Raw genomic sequence first — 19088 nt, 5'->3', positions numbered from 1 at the left:
CGCCTGGGTGGCACAGCGGTTAAGCGTCTGCCTTCGGCTCAGGGCGTGATCCCGGCGTTCTGGGATCGAGCCCCACATCAGGCTCCTCTGCTGTGAGTCTGCTTCTTCCTCTCCCACTCCCCCTGCTTGTGTTCCCTCTCTCGCTGGCTGTCTCTATCTCTGTCAAATAAATAAATAAAATCTTTAAAAAAAAAACATTAAAAAAAAAAAGAAAGAAAGAAAGGTGCCATTTGTACCCATGTCTCTTCTTAATTATTCACTTCCTCATCATCGCCTCCGAAAGTAAAAATGACAGACATGACTTGGGACATTTGAGAGCGATCGAAAATAGAAGAGGGTCTTGTATGAGCAGAAATCTCAGGGGCCCACCACAGAATGACCCCTGTCCTGAAAGGGCAGACAAGCACCCTCCACTGGGAAGGGAACAGTACTAGATTCTCGATTCCTTCTTATACCATCACTCCCACTCAGAAATGAGCACCGGTCCTAACACAGTTTCTTTCCTGAAGAGAGAAAAACAAACCAGCTGATGACGATGATGACGACGACAGCAGCTAACACATACACAGACACATACACACATACTTTGTGCCAGGCACTGTTCTAAGTTCTATACATCAACGTGTTTCATCTTCTCGAAAACCCTGTACGTAGGTACGAACACAACCCGGTTTTATAGGCAAGTTTAAGTTGTTTTTCTGCACAAGGAAATTAAACCTACACCATTTTTCCACGAGGAAAGACCAACGGAAGACTGCTTCAGTTCTACTCATATACTGAACCCCCTTATGCCTGAAAATTAGTGAAGTGCATCAACTGAATCGGATGAAGGAGGAGGTAAATCTTAAAGAGAACAGCGTCACAAATCGGTGTGGCCCAGACAGTTCTTAACTCAGGAGTGAAGGCAGAATCAAACACTGGACTGTAAATTCCTTGTGGGCAGGAATTGGTCTTATTCATCTTTGTTGTCTCAGGATTTGGCACAATGCCTGCTATACAGGAGTTACTCAATGAATGAATGAATGAATGAATGAATGAATGAAATATAATGCTAAGCAATAATTTATCACTTCATTCTAAAGATCCTTCCTATTTTATTCTCTCTTCTTTCTTCCCAATGAGAGAGAACTGGTGAACCTCAGAAGTAAGGGAACTAAGAAGATATCAGTTTCTTCTTAACCAGGTACAAAAGAAAGGTGTCAGAGTTGAAAAACCTGGCTGGTTCAGGTCCCAGGGTTTTCCCACATATACACGTCCTGTCAGACCTCAGGCAATTCTCACCTATAAAATGGAGACATGGAGGGCTGCCCTGCTATAAGATTGGCGGTGGGAGGCCCCACAAACTAAGTTAGCTGGACACATTTCATAGACGGAAGGCGGGAAAAAATGTTACTTTTAGGACATGTTCCCTATTAGGCAGCATTGTATGTGGCTTAGAGTAGGTGTTAATAAATATTTGTTGAACAATGGAAGATCAGAACAAGAAAGCCACATCTCTGATATGTTAAATCCCAATTCAGAAGACTCCCCCCCCCCCCCACCCGCCCCAGAGGTTCAAAATTGTCAGGGCTGACCCCTGTGGAAGGAGGTTTACTCAGGGAAAGACGTCTTTATTTCTTTGGGTTAAAACTGGAAAAGTTACATCCTAACTTCACATCAAAATAAACACCTTTGTCAGCCTTATGGGGAAGCAGGACTGTGGGGGGCAAAGAAGAAACTAAAGGTACCAGTCTTGAGAACCAAGCCGAGGGCCCTCAACTCTTGCACCCCTCTTCTCTCTGCACCCCAGGTCACAAGCGGAGAAACGGCAGCGTCATCGCTGTCATTCCGCTCCTCTGAAATAGGAACCTGGATTAGCTCTGGCTGGCTGAAGCTCAACCCAGATAAGTCCAGAGCAATGCTGATAGGCAGCGGGAAGGAATTTGAGGAAGTGACAAGAAATGCCACGTCATCCACCATAAAGAAAGCTTTCCCACAAAGTGGCCTGGGAGGTGGCTTTGCAGCGACTGGTGCTCCGAAAAATGCAGATAAACGCAGAAGTCTTTCTAGCAGCAGGATAGAGAGCCGGCCACAAACAATTCAGGTCCTTGCCACATCCTTCAGTGGCTGCTAGGAGGAAAGCGAGCACTCCCCGCCCACATTCCCCTCGTGCAGCCCAGAACCAGGAGGAGCCCCAGTGGAGAGTCCTGGCACCTTCCTGCTGCAGGGGACCAGGACACCGGAGGCAGCGGACTCCCCTCTGCTCATCTCTAATGTATCCATCAGAGAATCCCCGGGATTCCTGAGGATGTGATTTTTAACACAGATTCTAGCTTACAGCCTTTCTGTCACAGGGAAGGGTAGGTGCCATGTCAGAAATAAACTCCTCCTAATTTCATTCACCAAGTAATGGACATCATAATAATCTGCTATGGCATCTGTCATTGCAGAGATTTCCACTGTTCTTCACAAAAGTTTCACAGAGAAGTGGAAGTCAGCAAGCAGTTATTCTCCGAAGAAATTCATGAGGGGAAAAAAGAGGGGGGGCACCTAGCAAAGACGACCGGGGAGAGTGGAACTCTTCTGTTTTGTCATTGTTTTCTGAAAGACAGCATGACATTCCCTATTGGTTATAGATGGTATGGCTTTCTTTATTTATATTTTAAAATTTCATTCCGTGGACCTGTTCTCACAAAAAAATGTATCCAAAGCTGGCCTGAGACACCTTCACGAGGAAGTCTGTACTTTGAAAAATAGAGGAAAAGGTCTAATATTTTTAGAAAAAAATATAGTCTCTATTATTAAATAATACCATGACTACTTAAAAGGGCACGTTGGATGAGATCTTGGATACCTATTCAAGAAATCCCATAGCCAGTGTTCTAAACCTCTCTGAAGGAAATTCTGCCATAGATTCTGCAATCCCAGATTGTCCCAAACGTCTATCTAGAGAGAACCTCTAGTCCTGAGTCGCTAGTATCCCAGAGGTCTCATAAGGGCCACAGTTGTCAGCAGACCTGATTTTCATCCTAGGTAGCCAGGGAAATATCCCGATACAGTACACTGTTACTCAGAACTCTCTGAGAACACACCAAATAGGAAATGATTAGAATTACATTTACTTACTCTCACATATTAGCATTAAATTATTAGTTGTATTAGTGGCTTACATTTACATTAAACTTGCAAATTATATAGACCCTTATTTCCATTCTATGAGCATCTCAATTTTTCCCCCTGCATGCATATCTAATCATTTGCTTACCTCTGAACACTCTGGGAACCTACAGTTTTTAATTCCATCGATTTCCACAGGGCAAGAATCTAGGCCACCGTTTATGCACAGAAATCAATTCAGCCATCACTACACTATGCATCAAAACAACATTTTAAGAGCAAAAGTTGAAGCCAGGGGCATTAAGCCAAAGCACCTCTCCTCGCAAGGAAAATGCAGTGGGATTTTTAAGAGCAGAAAGGATAGGTCACCAAGTCTTCATGCCTCACCAAGAAATGGGGAATCCTTAATGGCCCAGAGTTTCCTGATTCAAATCTGGGACTTAACACTTGGTGCCCAAAGAAAAGTGCTGACTGTGACATCCCGCAGTGTATTTCTGCGGGATCCCAGGTCAAATCTCCTCTCTTCTTGCCCCCAGTGAAATCACTAACCAATGATATTTTCATGTTTTTAATTAGAATCTGAAAGAGTACTTCTGCACCATGGTGCATTTTTACAAGATCGGCATCTCTGAAACACAATATTATAGTAACGCGATAGTTTCAAAAGAAATCATGTTACTAAATATCGTAAATCATAGAAACATCATTGGCTTCTTCTAAAATTGTATTCAGTCTGCTAACTACACCATTCACGAGTTATAACCATCTACGCAAATGTACATTAAAGCCATAAGAAGTTTTCCCCCCCATATCCTTTTCCCACAGGCCAAATAAAAGTGAATTAAGAAAATCTGGCAAAGGGTACACAAGGCTAGTGCCATTTCCCACAGCAAATAGGGTATTTTCCTCTGGGAATAAAACATTTTCTTTAAACTACTGTTTATAACCCTTATCAGCTCAACAGCAATAGAGCCATCAAGTCCAATCTCTTGTGGAAAAAAGTCAAGGTCAACAAGTACTTGCATTTTTGTTTATCTTTAGCTGCAATTGCTACTGACATTCAATTGGGTAATAAACATGAGGTCTGTCAAATGTTCCCAATGAACAGGTGATCCAAAAGCTATCTCAGAACAAGGCCATTGCCAGGTAATCAAAGAATCCTGTTATTACAATTATGATTTGAGTCCATTTATTTATAGATGCAAACATCAGTCAGTCCTGAATGAATAAAGCCCTTCCATTCCCACCACAGGGTAATAGGATTGAGGAAGTACAGGAGGGCCGTTGCTAGAATTACTCGCCAACAACGTGTGTACTCCCACCAGCAGGTACCATCCAAAGGAACAGCTTTCTCCCCTTACCTCTTCTGTGTAAAGGCAATTCTGTGTGGCTCAATACAGCCACGTCCTTGACTATCCTGCCCGGCTTCCTGAGCCCAGTTGCCTCTCTCTGCCTGAAAACCAGTTCTACGGTTATGTGTGTGTGTCTGTTTGGAATTGTTGCATTATTCCTTTAAGCCAGCATGGTTGCTACGTTAGAAAACACTTTGTTCTAACTTGAAAAGTGCTAGGATTTGTTCAGCATGTTAAATTCTAAGGAGTCAGATAGACATTTGGGCTAAAGGCCACATACTTCTGTCCAATCCATCATGAAACTCACTGATACATACAGGAACTATGCATTTGGACCTGGGCAGCACCTGGCTCCACGCCATTCTCAACTCACAGATTAAAAATAGAATCTGTTCTAGCTGCAAAGTAAGACGCGTTAAACCTACCGCTTCCATTTGAAATATGAAAATTAAATCTAAGGACCATGGCCACTATCGAAGACGATGACTCCGACCCACATATTACAAACCTATTGTCTCCACTTCAGTAATGAAAAATGAGCCTAAGGAACATTCTTGGAGACTAGAAGAAATGATTACACTCCTTGCTATGTTGCTTTTACGAACATTCTATCATTTCGCAGAGCAATTCATGTTTTCCAAAGCTGACTCCTTTCCTATCGAGAGCATCGGGACATCTGGAATCGAAGTAAAGGACAATCTTTCTAAAAATACGCAAACCCACATCCTGGGAAAGAAAGTGAAAACTGAAAATGAACAAACAAAAAAAATTCTAGACACAGAAAATGAAGTACACTAATTTTAAGAACAACTTTCAACATAGGCATACTAAGTACCAGGTGACAGTGTTTAGTCTAAACAAATACTGTGTCAGTATAAAAAATTATCCTGCATTCTCTAGTATTCTGGCAAAAAGTAAATGTAGTCAGAGTTGTATCAGCAGCCCAAGAGTATACTATTTCCAGCCCTGGAGTCTCTGAAGTCTTGGGCAGGTGATTTGAAGATTCTGCATAAACAGAAACATTAGCAGCCTGGGAAGGAGAAGGGGCTGGAGCCCACCAGGATGAGAATCCAGGGGGAGTCCATGAACACTGAGGCCCGTGTAACAAAACATCTACTCTGCAAATACTCAGGAAATGTTCATCAATCAGCTGTCAAGCAAAGGGGGAAGTCACCTCATTTTCAGAGCAGTAAACTGATGAAATGAGTCATGGAATTCCCATGATAGCTTGGCTGGCCTCTTCCTTTCCACCCAGCCCCCGGGTCCCCATGGAGCCAGGGCCCTCCCCGCGGGAAAGCAGCGAACAGAGAGACAGAGTGGTGGCCGGACTTCCGTGAGCGACCCTCAGGAAGGGGTAGGAAAAGTGTTGTTTCTGTCCAGCCAGGGTGTGAGGAAAAAGCCATACGCAGCAATGTCCAGCCATATTGTCCCCGTATCTGGAGAGGTGAAGCTACACTTCAGAAAACAATGAGCCCTCCAGAAGGGACCTGTGGTGTAGGCAGCAGCATTCTGAGACCCTGGCATCATCCCAGACCGTTCCAAACCCACCACCCCTGGCGTCCCCTCAGTTTCTTGGTCTGGTCCAGTCTCCTCAAAAGCTCTCCTCTCCAGCGCCTTCCCTCTGCCTTGTCACGTACTCAACGTTTCAGAATAACTGCAGCGTGACTCCAGCCTTCCTCCGCATCTGTTCCTCTTTCACTCAGCTCTGCCATGACTCCCCACGGCCTCCCAAACAAACTCCCAACTCTGGATCCTTCACGGTCTGGCCCCTGTTGCGTCTGGCTTTCCCCTCAGACTCTTCCTCTCCCGCACCCTGTTCTGTGAGCATGCTGAAGCACACACGGCCTCCAAGGGTCAGGCTTTCACTTCCCTCCTCGCCCTCACACCAACTCATTTCTTTGCCTCCCATGTCCTTCTACTTCACCTGCCCCAAGTTCCCATCACAGACTCAGCCTCTTGGGGGAGCTAGCTGGAAGACTGGGAACGAAAAGCACATTGCTGCTAGGGCCAACTCTGGGGATGGGAGTGCCATGTGGAGACCCACGTCCGAGTCCCACTCCGGCTCCATGAAAAAGGGTGTTGTGATGGAGGAAGGGTGCTCCTGTGAAAGGACAGGGAGAGGCCACCCCTCTGCCAGGTGCGTGCTCCCTCTTTGCCAGTTTGTTAGGTGCCATTCCTCTACTTCCAGTTTACACGGGGCCTACTCAGTCACGAGCCTTAACCTACCAGATGTGAACGGCCTGCGCAGCCACTGGACTGTCAGCTTCTCGGTTCCAGGAACAGCCTCTTCGCTCTGAATTCTCACATTTAGCACTGGGCTGGTACATAGTAGACATTCAATGTCTACTCATTAAGTTAGGGAATGGTGCTGTTTCTGTCTTTCCTCCATTATCTTTGAGAATATTCCTCTCAGAAGCTTCACAATATCAAGCAATATTTTCTATTTATGCTAAATGTATTCCTTGCACATAAGGGGATGTTCTTGGTGCTGGGATGTAATGAACCAAATGTTCGCAATGCGCAATCCCTCTGATTGTGTAGGCTGAAATCGCATTCCCTCAGAATGTCCATTTTTAAACAGTGAGGTACCTGAATCTTCCCAAGCTGGCACCCCAGTTCTTCACCGCTCAATGAACCTCTCGGGTGCCATTAACCCTGTTTCAGGGGACGATAACCAGAGGGACAAGAGCATTCTCACCCACATCACCGGCCCCAGGGACGGGGAGAAAAGACTCGGAAATGGAGCTAGCGCACCATAAAATGGTCAGAGGAAGGAGACAGAAAAGGGGGAAAGGTGTCACAGAACAACCAGCAGCCCAGCCTCAGAAGAAGACAGGCTGCCATCTGTTTCAACCATGGACATCGAGACTCGCTTAGGTGCCACGTAGTTAAAGGAAGATTGGGTTGAATATGAATCCAGGCATCTATCTAGTCAAATGGGCCAACCGAATATTCATCTGGCCATCTGCAGCACTAGGCAAGGAGCTGACACAAGTGCAAGAGGAGAAATCCCACCGGATTCCCCGGGTGGGACGCATGAGAGAATCTCGTTCCAGTCCTCACACCAGTCAGAGGGATTCTCCCAGACAACTTCTGTGGACTCTGTAAATTTTGTAACTAATTATATTTCACTCTTGCTTTTGGCCGCTAGGTAGCTCAGAGACACACTGACTACTTCTAGCAACTATACGTGATCTTTTACAATTCATCTTGTTCTGTACTGCCCTTATGGCCGGCCTCTTGTTTGTTTTCCTTTTGTTCTCATTTCTTCACATCCTAAATTGTTATCCTATTGTATACTATATACATTTGTTAATTTCCTTAAACTCTTTTTTAGAAAGAAGGAGAGTATATATACATATACATATATATATATATGTACATTGTAAAATTAAGATACATCCTCTTCTCCTAAAGTATCAAAATTTAAAGGGTATTAAGGTGCTATCTGTCTTGATTCAAACTCAGACAAGTGAAATTTTTCAAGAGAAAGCATTGATCGAATGTTAATAATCTAGCAACAAGCAAGTTCAGTATTTTCTACGTTCACTCTTCAATTTCTCTCTCCATAAAAATATACAAATTTGAAGAAAATTTAAGATTTTCTAGGTATGTTCATATTCTCTTTTTCTGCTGATACAGAAAGAAGTAAAAGATGGGGTGCCTAGGTGGCTCAGCTGGTTAAGAGTCTGCCTTCGGCTCAGGTCATGGTCCCAGGACTGGGACTGAGCCCTGCTTCAGGCTCCCTGGTCAGCAGGGAGTCTGCTTCTCCCTATGCCTCTCCCCACCCCCACTCATGCTTACGTGCTCTCTCTTTCTCTCTCTCAAATAAATAAATAAAATCTTTAAAAAAAAGAAGTAAAAGTAAGTTCTACTTCTTTCATCCTTTGTTAGGAAATAAGATGAGCTATGTCTAGAAGGGAATGCATACGGGTTGATATTGGTAAATGGGGGAAAGCCAAAGCTAATTGTACTAATCAAACAGAATGCTTTTAGGTTAAGTAATTATGGAAAATTATCTGCAAGACTGAACTAATCCACAAAGCCAGACACTTGAGCAAAACCCAACTTACCAACTACACTTCTGGGACCAATCAATGTAAGAGGTAGACAACGCCTACCTCTTTTTAAGGAAAATGCTTGGCATAAATTTACTGTTTGGGTTAGTTTTTGCTAGGCCAACAGCCAAAACCTCTACCACTATCCTTAATTAGTGCTAGCATTCATGGAGGAAGGAGATACATTCAGGAGCAGAGCTGACTCTCACATCCCACGGGATGGAATCATGTCTGCTCTGGGAACAGCAGAGACATAAAAGCGTCCTCCTAGGGTAACACAGGGTCCTGTCTCAGCATTCACCATTCACCCTACCATAAGGTCCCGTAAAAGATCCTAAAATCTTGCTGCGGGTCCCCACCCATCGTCTGCTAGAAGCCCGTTCAGGGCCACAGGATGGTGTCCAAGAGCGGGGGCAGGCAGAGCAGGCGATCATGTGGGCGGCCTGATTTGAGGTACATCCCCAAACCCCCCTACCACCAATGCTGAAAGGACTACCCGTTGAGTCTTTCCTTGAGCGCTTCTGTTAAAATGTATCTCTGGGAGTCTGGGCAGGTAAGACCTCAGTGTCTATTTACATTTTGACTGAGACTGCCCTGTGATGAGCCATCTGGCACCCAGAAGAAATCAGTGCTGAGAGAATGTAGTGTAATCACAGTTTGAAAGCATGAGAGGGTTCCCAATCCTCTTGAATAAATAATGACCCACCCATGGCCATGTGCCCATAACTATTCTGGGCACGGGAGATCTAAAGATGAAGAAGACATAGTCCCTTCCCAGGAAGCATTCTGGGGAGGCTGGTGCACGAATGGCTCACTTCAGTATATGAGAGAGGATAAGACACAGGATACCATGACAACACAGAAGAGGGTGACTTCTTCCACTCTGGGAGTTCACAGGATACTTCCAGCAGGTGACACTTAGGTTAAGTTCAGAAGTTTTTAACTTGGGCTACATAGACCCTCCCCACCTAGGGGGCCCAGGGTTAGAATTCAGAAGATCCTTCTACTTGCAAGGGGAAAGATTTACATTTTATTCTCACTAACCCCTAACTGAAATTAGCATTTCTTTCAAGTGTGTATCTAGGTAAGTAACAAACCACAGAACCATTAGCAGGACCTGTGACTTTGTCACCAAAAGAAATCATATTTACATACAACAATATAGTTGTTACAAACATCTTAAAACACCATTTACATTCATCACTATTTCAAAAATGTGGTAGACGACAGAATCACTGCTAGACCTTGTTATTTAATACATATTTAACAAAACACTATATCATTGTATTACAATTTGTTTTTAAAATATTTTGATAACTGAATTTCAATATAATTAGTTTCCCTTGTAGCTTTACGTGTTTTATTTTATGCATTAATAAAAATATTACACTGACAAGGCATCCACTGACCTTGCCAGATTGCCAAAGGCATCCCCTCTCCCTCAAAATATTAGAGTTCCCTGCAAAGGATGAGTAAGAGTCAGCAGCCAGGTGACTAACGGTGGAGACCAGTGGTTCAGGCAGCAAAGGCCCTGAGTAACCTCATGGCTATGCACGGGGGCTGAACCAAGCTCCTGAGAGTAGCCTGTGGATCAACGTTGATCTCACAGGGCCCACCAGATGCTGAACCCCTATAGCAGTCAGAGGACCAAGGGACAGGTGTCCCTCTCCCAACTGGGCCAAACATCTCCCACCTTGTCTTTCAGCCAACTGCCCCGATCACAGAGTTCACCGTGTCTGGGTCTTTGGCATGTTGTGAAATAAATACGCTCGCAGCTCCCTAGGAATATTCGGTATTTAGAGACTATTCCACTTACATATGCTTGATGCTCTTGGTAGCACACACAAACTTCCTGAGGTCAAATACTATGACCTCCTCGTTCTTACAGCCTCATACGGAGCACCTGCCATTCGGTAAGCGCTTAATCCATTCTTGACGACTTGACTAGAATGTGTCACATGTCAAATGTGTTACATTTCCCCCCTTAAATACAACTCTTGATAATATTTTGGCTCATCTGCAAAAGCAAGTACAATTCTAAACTCTTTGTATCTCCTTGGGCTACATTAAATGGATACCTCCCTAAAATTAACTTCCTCACTTCTGCCTTGCCAACAATGACACGGCGTGAAGGATCCACCACCCAGGACAATGGGTTCTCTCCTGGTTTATTTTCTTGGGGAGAAACCGAAACACGGGTTTCAGCCGCGCCAGGCAGGCTGTGTGTGATAGCCCTGGAATGCCTAGGAAGGCTGACCTGAAAAACAAGTTATTGCTTATAGCTTAAAACCCAATGCAGAATCAAGAAGGGAAAGGGAGAGAGAACTAGACAAAAGAAAGGCCTTCGTTAGAAACTGCATTAAATAATTAAATAATGATACATTAGGATCTGGGTTTTTAAAGCTCGGATCGCCATTTTTACTATTAACACGAGGCAATAAAACCCATGTTATTAATACGAGAGTGGAATATGTTCTTCTATATGTGATGCAGTTGGGGGAAATACCTGGAAAGAAAAGTTCTGGAAAGAAAAGAACGGAGCATTACAAACAACTAACTCTGAGTCCACTATAACAGAAAATATATTCCAGTCGCACCAAAAAGCTAACGCTGTTAACAGTCAGAGGGGCCTCCTCTAACTTACAGCAGGCTGAGGGAAACGGAGAAGAAGGTACCTTTTTAGAAAGTTTTCATACTTCCTGGCTGCAAACCAAATGATGAACTGACATAACATCATTTTTCCTATCATTCTTTACTCATTTTTTATTTAAAAATATCACATGACTCTTGAGAGCCCAGGGTAATTAATTCTAGGAAAGTCAGAGAATTGGGCTATAATTTCAGAACTTCTACAAGTCACCCCGGAGCCAGTATTTCTTAAGAGACAACCACAACAGCAACAACCACAAAATTCCATGCGACATGCATGCATCCATCACAAGCCACAAAACTCCAGTATCTGCACAGGTGACAACGGTAAGTGTCAGCAGTCAAGGCTGCACCATGTACAGAGTCCACTATCACACTGCAAACCAAAGGGAAAACAGAATTGTGGTTTTAAGGCCATGCTTAACACGGATCATACCTTTTAAATTTCAAAAATTAGAGTATATATGTGATAAGATATCCAGACCGTGAGTTCACACATAAATAAAAATGAGCAATCAACAGAAAATATGAGAAATGACCCTGTTGACGAATGCCCTGTCTCTTCCAATTGAGGGTCAGACCTAGTCAAAGCCCATCACATGAGGATAGAACCAGTAAAGGTCAATCAAAGGCAGGCTGAAACTCCGACTATCTAGCTGACCTTCAGAGCTTGTGACAAATTGCTATCAGTCAATGTCAACTAATGACAGGAGCTCTTTGGCTAATCAATTGTTCTAAAAATGATCAAGAAAACTACTCACAGGACAGCTCATTTTCACATCAATGCCTGTGAAGTATGAAAAGCTCATTTTTTGAGTTTTTAATAAGCTCATAAGTAAAGCAGTTACTTGGTAACAGAGGTCACCTTACAGAAAAAGACAGAACCTTGGTCTGCCTTTTACATATTCTTTTATTACCATATTATAGTAAAATTATGCCATGGATATGCCAGAGGGCTACATAATAAAGTAGGGAACACTTCATGCACTTTTGAAACAAATACTTCTGTGTCAGAGGGAAATATATTTGGAAGTAAATAATCTCAAATGCATTTTTCAGTTGCTTAAGATAAAAAAACACTGACCTCCACCTTACCGGCGATATAGCCTAACAGAAGATGCGCTCTCTGTGAAAACACTCATGGCCAAGTGCATGCCCCCTAAATATTCAGCCACTACTCTTTAGATGACGAAGTTATTTTTCTTTGTTTTAAGATGACCTGCTTTCGTGATGCTAGAAGTCAAGAGAATGGGGAACAGAAAACACTCGCATTTGATGAGTCAGTCAAAGGAAAGGTGAATATACAGCACGGGGTGTGCTGGGGAAAACAATTCTCTGTCTATCCATCTCGTTCAACATGTTTGATAAGTTAATGATATGGACCTTTTGATAACAGGGATTTGCTGAGTGTAATAACTTCCCCTTTCTTTTTTACACCTGACTTTTCCCATCAGGAAATCATTTTCCTCTTCTGTCTGCCACTGCATGCAAAGGCCACTCTTTAATCTGCAGACCGACATGAAATGTAACTAAAGTAACACGCGGGGCTGCAGTGGTCTAAGGGTGAAGGCCTGCAGTCACAATTATATTTTACTTTTCTCTCCGAAGCGTATTAGTCAAAAAGCATTAGGGCACCACTGAAATACAAGAAGCCCCCACAGAAGTGTAAGACTTAAAAAGTAAGTGTGAACAAATAGAGATCATTCAAGTTACCCTGACCAGCAGACAAATGGAATGAAAAAAACCCAAACATTTTTTTGATTCACAGGGTTCTGAGGTTATTATAAACACTGCTTTAAAAATCAGTTGGGATTTAAAAAAAAAAAAAAAGGGCAAAGAAAACGGTTTCTAAACAAGCAGCGTTCACTTTGTTTTCTCATCTGAAAAACTGCAGATTACAGATTACATCCCAAACCTGAGTTGCTACGGTAGTTTTGCAAATTAAAATATCTTCTGTGGCCTCGACCACTCTCAAGTTGTCCATAGGAAAGAAATAAAGGAGGGAGGGCAACACTTAAGCCGAGCCATAATTGGAAGTATGTGAAAAATGAAGTGTCAGTTTGGTCAATAAAGGGCAAAGGTCAAGGGGACCTGCAGCCCAAACTCTGCGAGAAATGTGCTCATTAAGACATCCAATCAGAGCGCTCCTTCCCACCTATCCCATTATTCATCAGACAGCTGACTGTTTCAAATGCCCGGGTTTGGGCTGTTATTACTTTTCTTCTTCATGTAAAAAGGCGAGCTGGCATATAAATCCTTGCTTAGTCATCTGGAACATAATGCGGCCCTTCCCCACCGCCCCTCTCCTGCTCCCCGCCCCTCCCAGCCAGCTCTGCCTGCTGGCCCCGCAAGCCTCAAACAACTGCCTTCGGATTCCCTTTAGTAATAAATGGGATTGCTTCTGCCTATAGGTTGCCTGAACTCGTACAAAAGCTGGGGTGGGGGGACACTGAGAGGCATTGCAACGATTGACACATTATTATAAAGAAATAGCAGTGCTTTTCAATGATTCCTCTTTAAAGAAACATGCTGGTTTTGCTTTTTTTTTTTTTTTTTTAAGTGGGAGCAAAGATACTATTGTTGAACTGAGTCCTGCCCCCAAAAGGAGAAGTTCAGAAGTGGGTTTTAGAGGTTTCAGCAATCATTAAAGCCCTTTAGAGTTGAGATGTTTTACATCAAATTTCAACATAGAAATAATACTTTTTCTTTTTCCTCACAAAGGAGGAAAATGAGATGAGCTTTAAATGGGAAATGCTCTGCAAGAGAAATGTCCTTATTTGTTTTGTATGCTCCTGTTTTCAATTCAATAAATCTTTGAATGAGCGAAATGGTATGGGCTCTTAATACATAATACAAATTAATCATATCAATCATCATGCTCCTCTGTAAATATCTCAATCATTCTGCTTAACACAAAAAACTAGATTCTCACTCCCCAGCAGAGTATAACCCCCCTGAGGCTACGGCTGATTCTGGCCTATTCACGGCTCTGTCACCATTACAGAGACAGGGCCAGGCCCAGGCAGACGCTGGGGAAAGAGACCTCAACCTAGTAACAGAAAGAGTGTCCATCAATAATCTGTTTTCCATTCCTAGCCACACAAAAGCACTGGAGGACACAGGCATTAGGAACTTGGGCTCTGGAGTCATACTGTGTGGGCTTGGGCCCTGACTCCACTCCCAACCCGTATGTGACTTTGGGCAACTCTCCTAGCCTCTCTGAACTTTTGTGATCTCCTTTACAAAGTGAGGGTTGGAAATACCTACACTGACTGAGAGCCCTTAATATGTTACCGTAATATTTTATTACTATTGTATACTCCTCTCTCGACGTTGAACCGAAGAAGAAGACGACGACGACGTGCCCAAATGCAAACCATGGTCAGTCACAGCTAACGCTGCTTGTGGGTTGTAGAGTGACTGCGGCAGCCCTCCTGGGAAGAGTTCAAATACCACCGGTGGGGAAAAGCACCAGATGTGCTTGGTGTTCTCTTGCTCCAAGCCACGTGCTTCCGAGAGCAGACCCTGGTTCTGGTCGGTAGGGCAGCCGTGCACGGTCGGATAAAAAAGACACATGACGGAGTCCCGTACCTGCCATCGTGCACCTCACCTTATGTACGAGACTCTGCCTGGGGGCGTGAACACACCCCGTGCTAAAGTCGTTACAAAGCAGAGCCAAGAGATGAGATCCTAGAGCTGACTCTGACAGTTACTCCAGGATTTCTGAGCTTACTTTTTTCCCTTCTGAAGTGGGAAAGGGGCAAATAATAGGGATACAATCAGAATTCCATCTCATAGCTTTGGAAGTGCTTTGAGGAAGTTAAGGAGGGCACAGAATCAATGTCATAGCAACAGCGGCAGAATCCCAACCAAATACAGACGTGAGGCCTTCCTTTTCCATGCCAACGTAAAGGAGCGTCACTATTAAAGAATCAATTTCCTGCAAATGCCACAAGTGTTACTAGTAAATGAAAGTAGATGCCATAGGAAAAGTACCGTGATAAACAATTTGAGTTGGGGGAAAGATGTATTATGTAAATCATGAATAAACATTAACTCCCTGAAGAATAATAATCTTTAGAATCTTCTTAATTATGTATCTTACATATACTCTTTTTAGAATACCCAGCATTGGATTTCCTGTTTCATATTTTTATGCTTAGGTAAAAATCTGGACTAAAACTATTCCATCAATCACAACAGCCGCTAATTTGGCAAGTCATCAGGCCCTCGAAATCCCCTAAATTGCTGGAAGGCTAACTAGGAATTGTCACTGTATTTTGAAATCTGTCAGAACATTACAAATTTCCTGAATGACTTTTTTTTTTTTTTTACTTTGAAAGTCCGAAAGAACAGGACTTGGTTGAGACACAGCCTGTTATATGCCTACATCGTACACAGATAAGGTTATTTAACAGAGGACTAGAGCCTAGGGATTTCTGTCTTTCTTCCTTTTTTTGTACCACAGGTGCCATAACAAAGTGGTGAAAAATGAAAAGGAGTGAGGAAAAAGAAACACAGCACAAATAATACAGTAGAGAAAGTTTTAAAATATGTATTACTCCTGTCTGTGGGGGAAACACCTCTTTGGATATGTTCTTGACAGACTGAGTTATTTCTGTCTATTGGGTATGTATAAAGACATATTTATGGATTTATAAATCTTTTGAAGAGGGCTGTTATTTACCCAGTTGACTAAAATGGACTCAAACTGTGTAAATAACTATTTAGGACATGCACTACGGGACAAATGCTGGCACAGCTTACACCTCTATGGCTGCCAGAAAAGGCAGGCAGGGCAAACATGGAAAAGCCACTGTGCACAGTTAATCCGAAGGCTGCACAAAGACCCAGCTCCACAGGTCTCAGGGATGAAAAAAGGTTTAGAAGGGTCACGGTTGGCATGGAAATGCACAGAAGTAGTGGCGGCAACACTTGCAGGCATCATTCTGCATTTAGCAAGGGAGAAGTCACGCTGCCCACAAGAAGCCACAGAGAAGGGCAGGTAAGACCAAAGGAGGGCCTCCTGAGTCCCAGCTCTCAAGTAGTTGGCGGGGGGGGGGGGGGGGGGGCAAGTCTACACAGAAAGCTTCTTTTCGATCACGGTGGGAGTCGTTGGCTTAGTTCTTTAGTGGAGAGCTGGGAAAGAGGGCAGGAGGAGAAGATTCTTAGACAAATAATCAGGAAGCTGAAATTTTGGGTCTGACGCTGCACCGGGACCTCCCCAAAGCGCTCAAGGCATCCATACCTAATTTTCTTCCTCTGTCAAATGGGGCTAGGATTGTTTTAGAAAGGTTCAACTGAGCTCATTCAAATGATACCATTTATGCGAAAATTCTTTAAAAAACAGAATAGGTGGTGATCTTATATCAAAAAATACAAAAGAGAAACAATGTAAGCAGAAAACCCAGGTAATGTGAAAGATACATGTCTCCTGGTTACAATCAAATTCATTATTAAATTGGCCTTTGGAGAACACTTGTTGAAGGAAAAGGAAACATGCAAAATTCCTAATTCCTTGTTATGACATGTCACAGGGGAAGAACTGGGACAGGGCCTTTGCCCTCTCGAAATCCTTTTATCAGATTATGTTTGAGAAAGCATACATGCTACAATTTTAAATTTAAGTACATTTCAGCAGTTTGCAAGCCTTCAAAGCAGCAGCTAAGCCAGCTGCCTGCTCCTAGATTATATATATATATATATATATATATATACATATATATATATGTATGTATTTTTTTTTAAAGCAAGACATGAAAAAGAAAAAGAAACAAACAAATAAAACAAGAGGTTAGGACCTCATGTAGCAATTTTGGAGTACGGGAAGAAGAATTTAGATTCCTTTTACACCTTTTTGAAAATTCATGAAAGAAGTTGAAAATAGGGCTTCACATTGAAAGTGCCGACATCACCTTAGCTCCAGCCCCATGAGCCCCAACACCATCACACATACATACACACACTTGAAAGAGAAAAGGCCCCACGGATTTATGCTGCATATCATTTTCCAGTAAAAGTCAGAGGTCAGAGGTTACATGTTTCTGCCTCAGCTCTGAACTGGTTTACTATCCTGGGCTCCATTTTTACTACACTTAGAGTTGTGGTGAAGTCAGCAACTTTTCTTTGAACAATAAAATATCTCAGATGCTTAAAATTCTATGGGTAGAAGTTATTCCCAGTCCAAGTAGCATACACGTGCCTTTAAAAAAAAATGAACTTTCCTGGTTTGTTTTCAAATTAGTGATGTCAAATTCATTTTAGACTTTGCAACTCTAATTGGTCCAGCCCAATGTATGTGAGAAAACAAAATTCTTTTGTTGTCTAATGGCACCCCAATGAAACACGATCATCAAACCAGATTTTAAAGTATGCACCTACTGTGGGCTCAGAGTCAACTTCAGTAAAGCCGTCTTTTTACATTCAGATAAAGAACACGCTCTTAAGCTTTGGTTGTGCTAACTGAACACAAAATTCCACTGCAGTGGGTCTCACCAAAGGCAGTACAAGACATCTGAATACTCTTCACCTTTTTGCTGAAGATTAACTCTGTGTTAAAACTTTCTTTCCTGCTAGCCGCGGTCAGCCATGCACATCCATGGACACCCACATACACACACAGGTATGTGCATTCAAGGAACACTATGAGCTAAGTTGATCTGGCTTCTTTTCATTTCTTCCTAATTCCCTGTAGTCTGACTTTGCGATGAAGTCAAGCACTTAAGAGATTCGGAGAAGTAAATCCAGAAAAAAACGGCTTCCACCCAGTGGAGAGGGAAGCCCAGCGTGAGTTCCTAAAAGGCCCACTGCCTTCTAAGCATCTGAAGACATCACTGACTTGGAATCTTGGAAGATGTTTCTTCATGATCTCTTGAGGAGCCTCCAAGGGCAAGTAATAATAATAATACTTTTTATTTGTATCGCAGGGGATTCAGTGGCATGCTGTTTATGCACATTTGCACTTCTAATCTTGCCCTCAGTCAATTCACTGACCCTGTTTTATGGAGGTGGCCAGGTGATAGGCAGTTAGGCAGCTGGGATGGCATAGAAGAAGGAAGGGTCCGAAGAATAAAGTAAGAGAAGCTGACTCTCATACTCTAAGGGGCTTATGTTCTAGGAAAAACTGGGTAAACAGTAACTTACTAGACATTTCTGATTTTTCAACCCTTAAAAATGAAACAAGTAGCACAAGAGAATGAGAACACCTCTCCTACCTTGCTCACTGCTGTTATCCCCACTGTGTGATGTGTGGCCACCGCTGGAAGGGCCCGGGGTTCCTCCCGAACGAGTCGATGCAGTGTCATCGTGATCTCTGTTCCAAGAGGGCTGTGGGGGCACAAATCAGAAATCCAAATAGAGTGGTGTGTTAACACTGGTCCGGTGGGATCCCATCATACATGACGAAGCGATGGAAGGCTAGGACGGACAGCCAAGCCATCTTTCCCGTTCCCCTTCACAAACGGTGCCAGCTCGGAGCTACGTTGGCACATTTAAAATTTGCCAATTTCTGCTTCTGAGCTAAAATAATATCTACAAATAGTTATTCTATAAGTAATTGGATGCTTTATTACCAAGGAAAACAAAAACATTCCAGGCAAAGAAGTGGTGGGCCGGGGAGGGGGGGGGAATGCTGCCTCTTGATTCTGACTATATTTTTAACATCAACAAACCCTCTGGCATAGCAGTCTGCTACTACTCTGAAAATGCAAAATGAGAGCAGTGGTCTATAACACTGCGGTTTACAGAGGCCTCTGATTCATCCTAGAAGACAAACATGGCAGAGCTTTTAAGACCTCACAATTAGGCCGGGGTCCATAATAGCTAGTATGTGTCAGCTGTTTGCCGGATGGTACATGGCAAATGGACCAGGCACAGGGACAAAAAAGGAATGAGAATAACAATAGATTCACATGGACTGTGTACACTCAGCCCC

The 19088-nt window shown here is 43.1% G+C and overlaps 1 protein-coding gene across 2 annotated transcripts in view; it reads right to left on the bottom strand.

Moving 5' to 3' along the window:
• MEIS1 (Meis homeobox 1) overlaps positions 1-19088 on the bottom strand; it is a 132129-nt gene that overhangs the window by 84515 nt on the left and 28526 nt on the right. For both annotated transcript variants that reach the window (XM_045788123.2, XM_045788126.2), the window contains exon 7: positions 18370-18481. In XM_045788123.2, the coding sequence (XP_045644079.1) occupies positions 18370-18481 (112 nt within the window). The remainder of the gene's footprint in view (positions 1-18369; positions 18482-19088) is intronic.

This window comes from Ursus americanus, chromosome 7, assembly GCF_024610735.1.
Source record: "Ursus americanus isolate L20-20 chromosome 7, mUrsAme1.1.p, whole genome shotgun sequence".
Lineage (NCBI taxonomy): Eukaryota > Metazoa > Chordata > Mammalia > Carnivora > Ursidae > Ursus > Ursus americanus.
The sequence above is the reverse complement of the archived record's forward strand: the minus strand, read 5'-3'. Positions and strand labels throughout refer to the sequence as shown.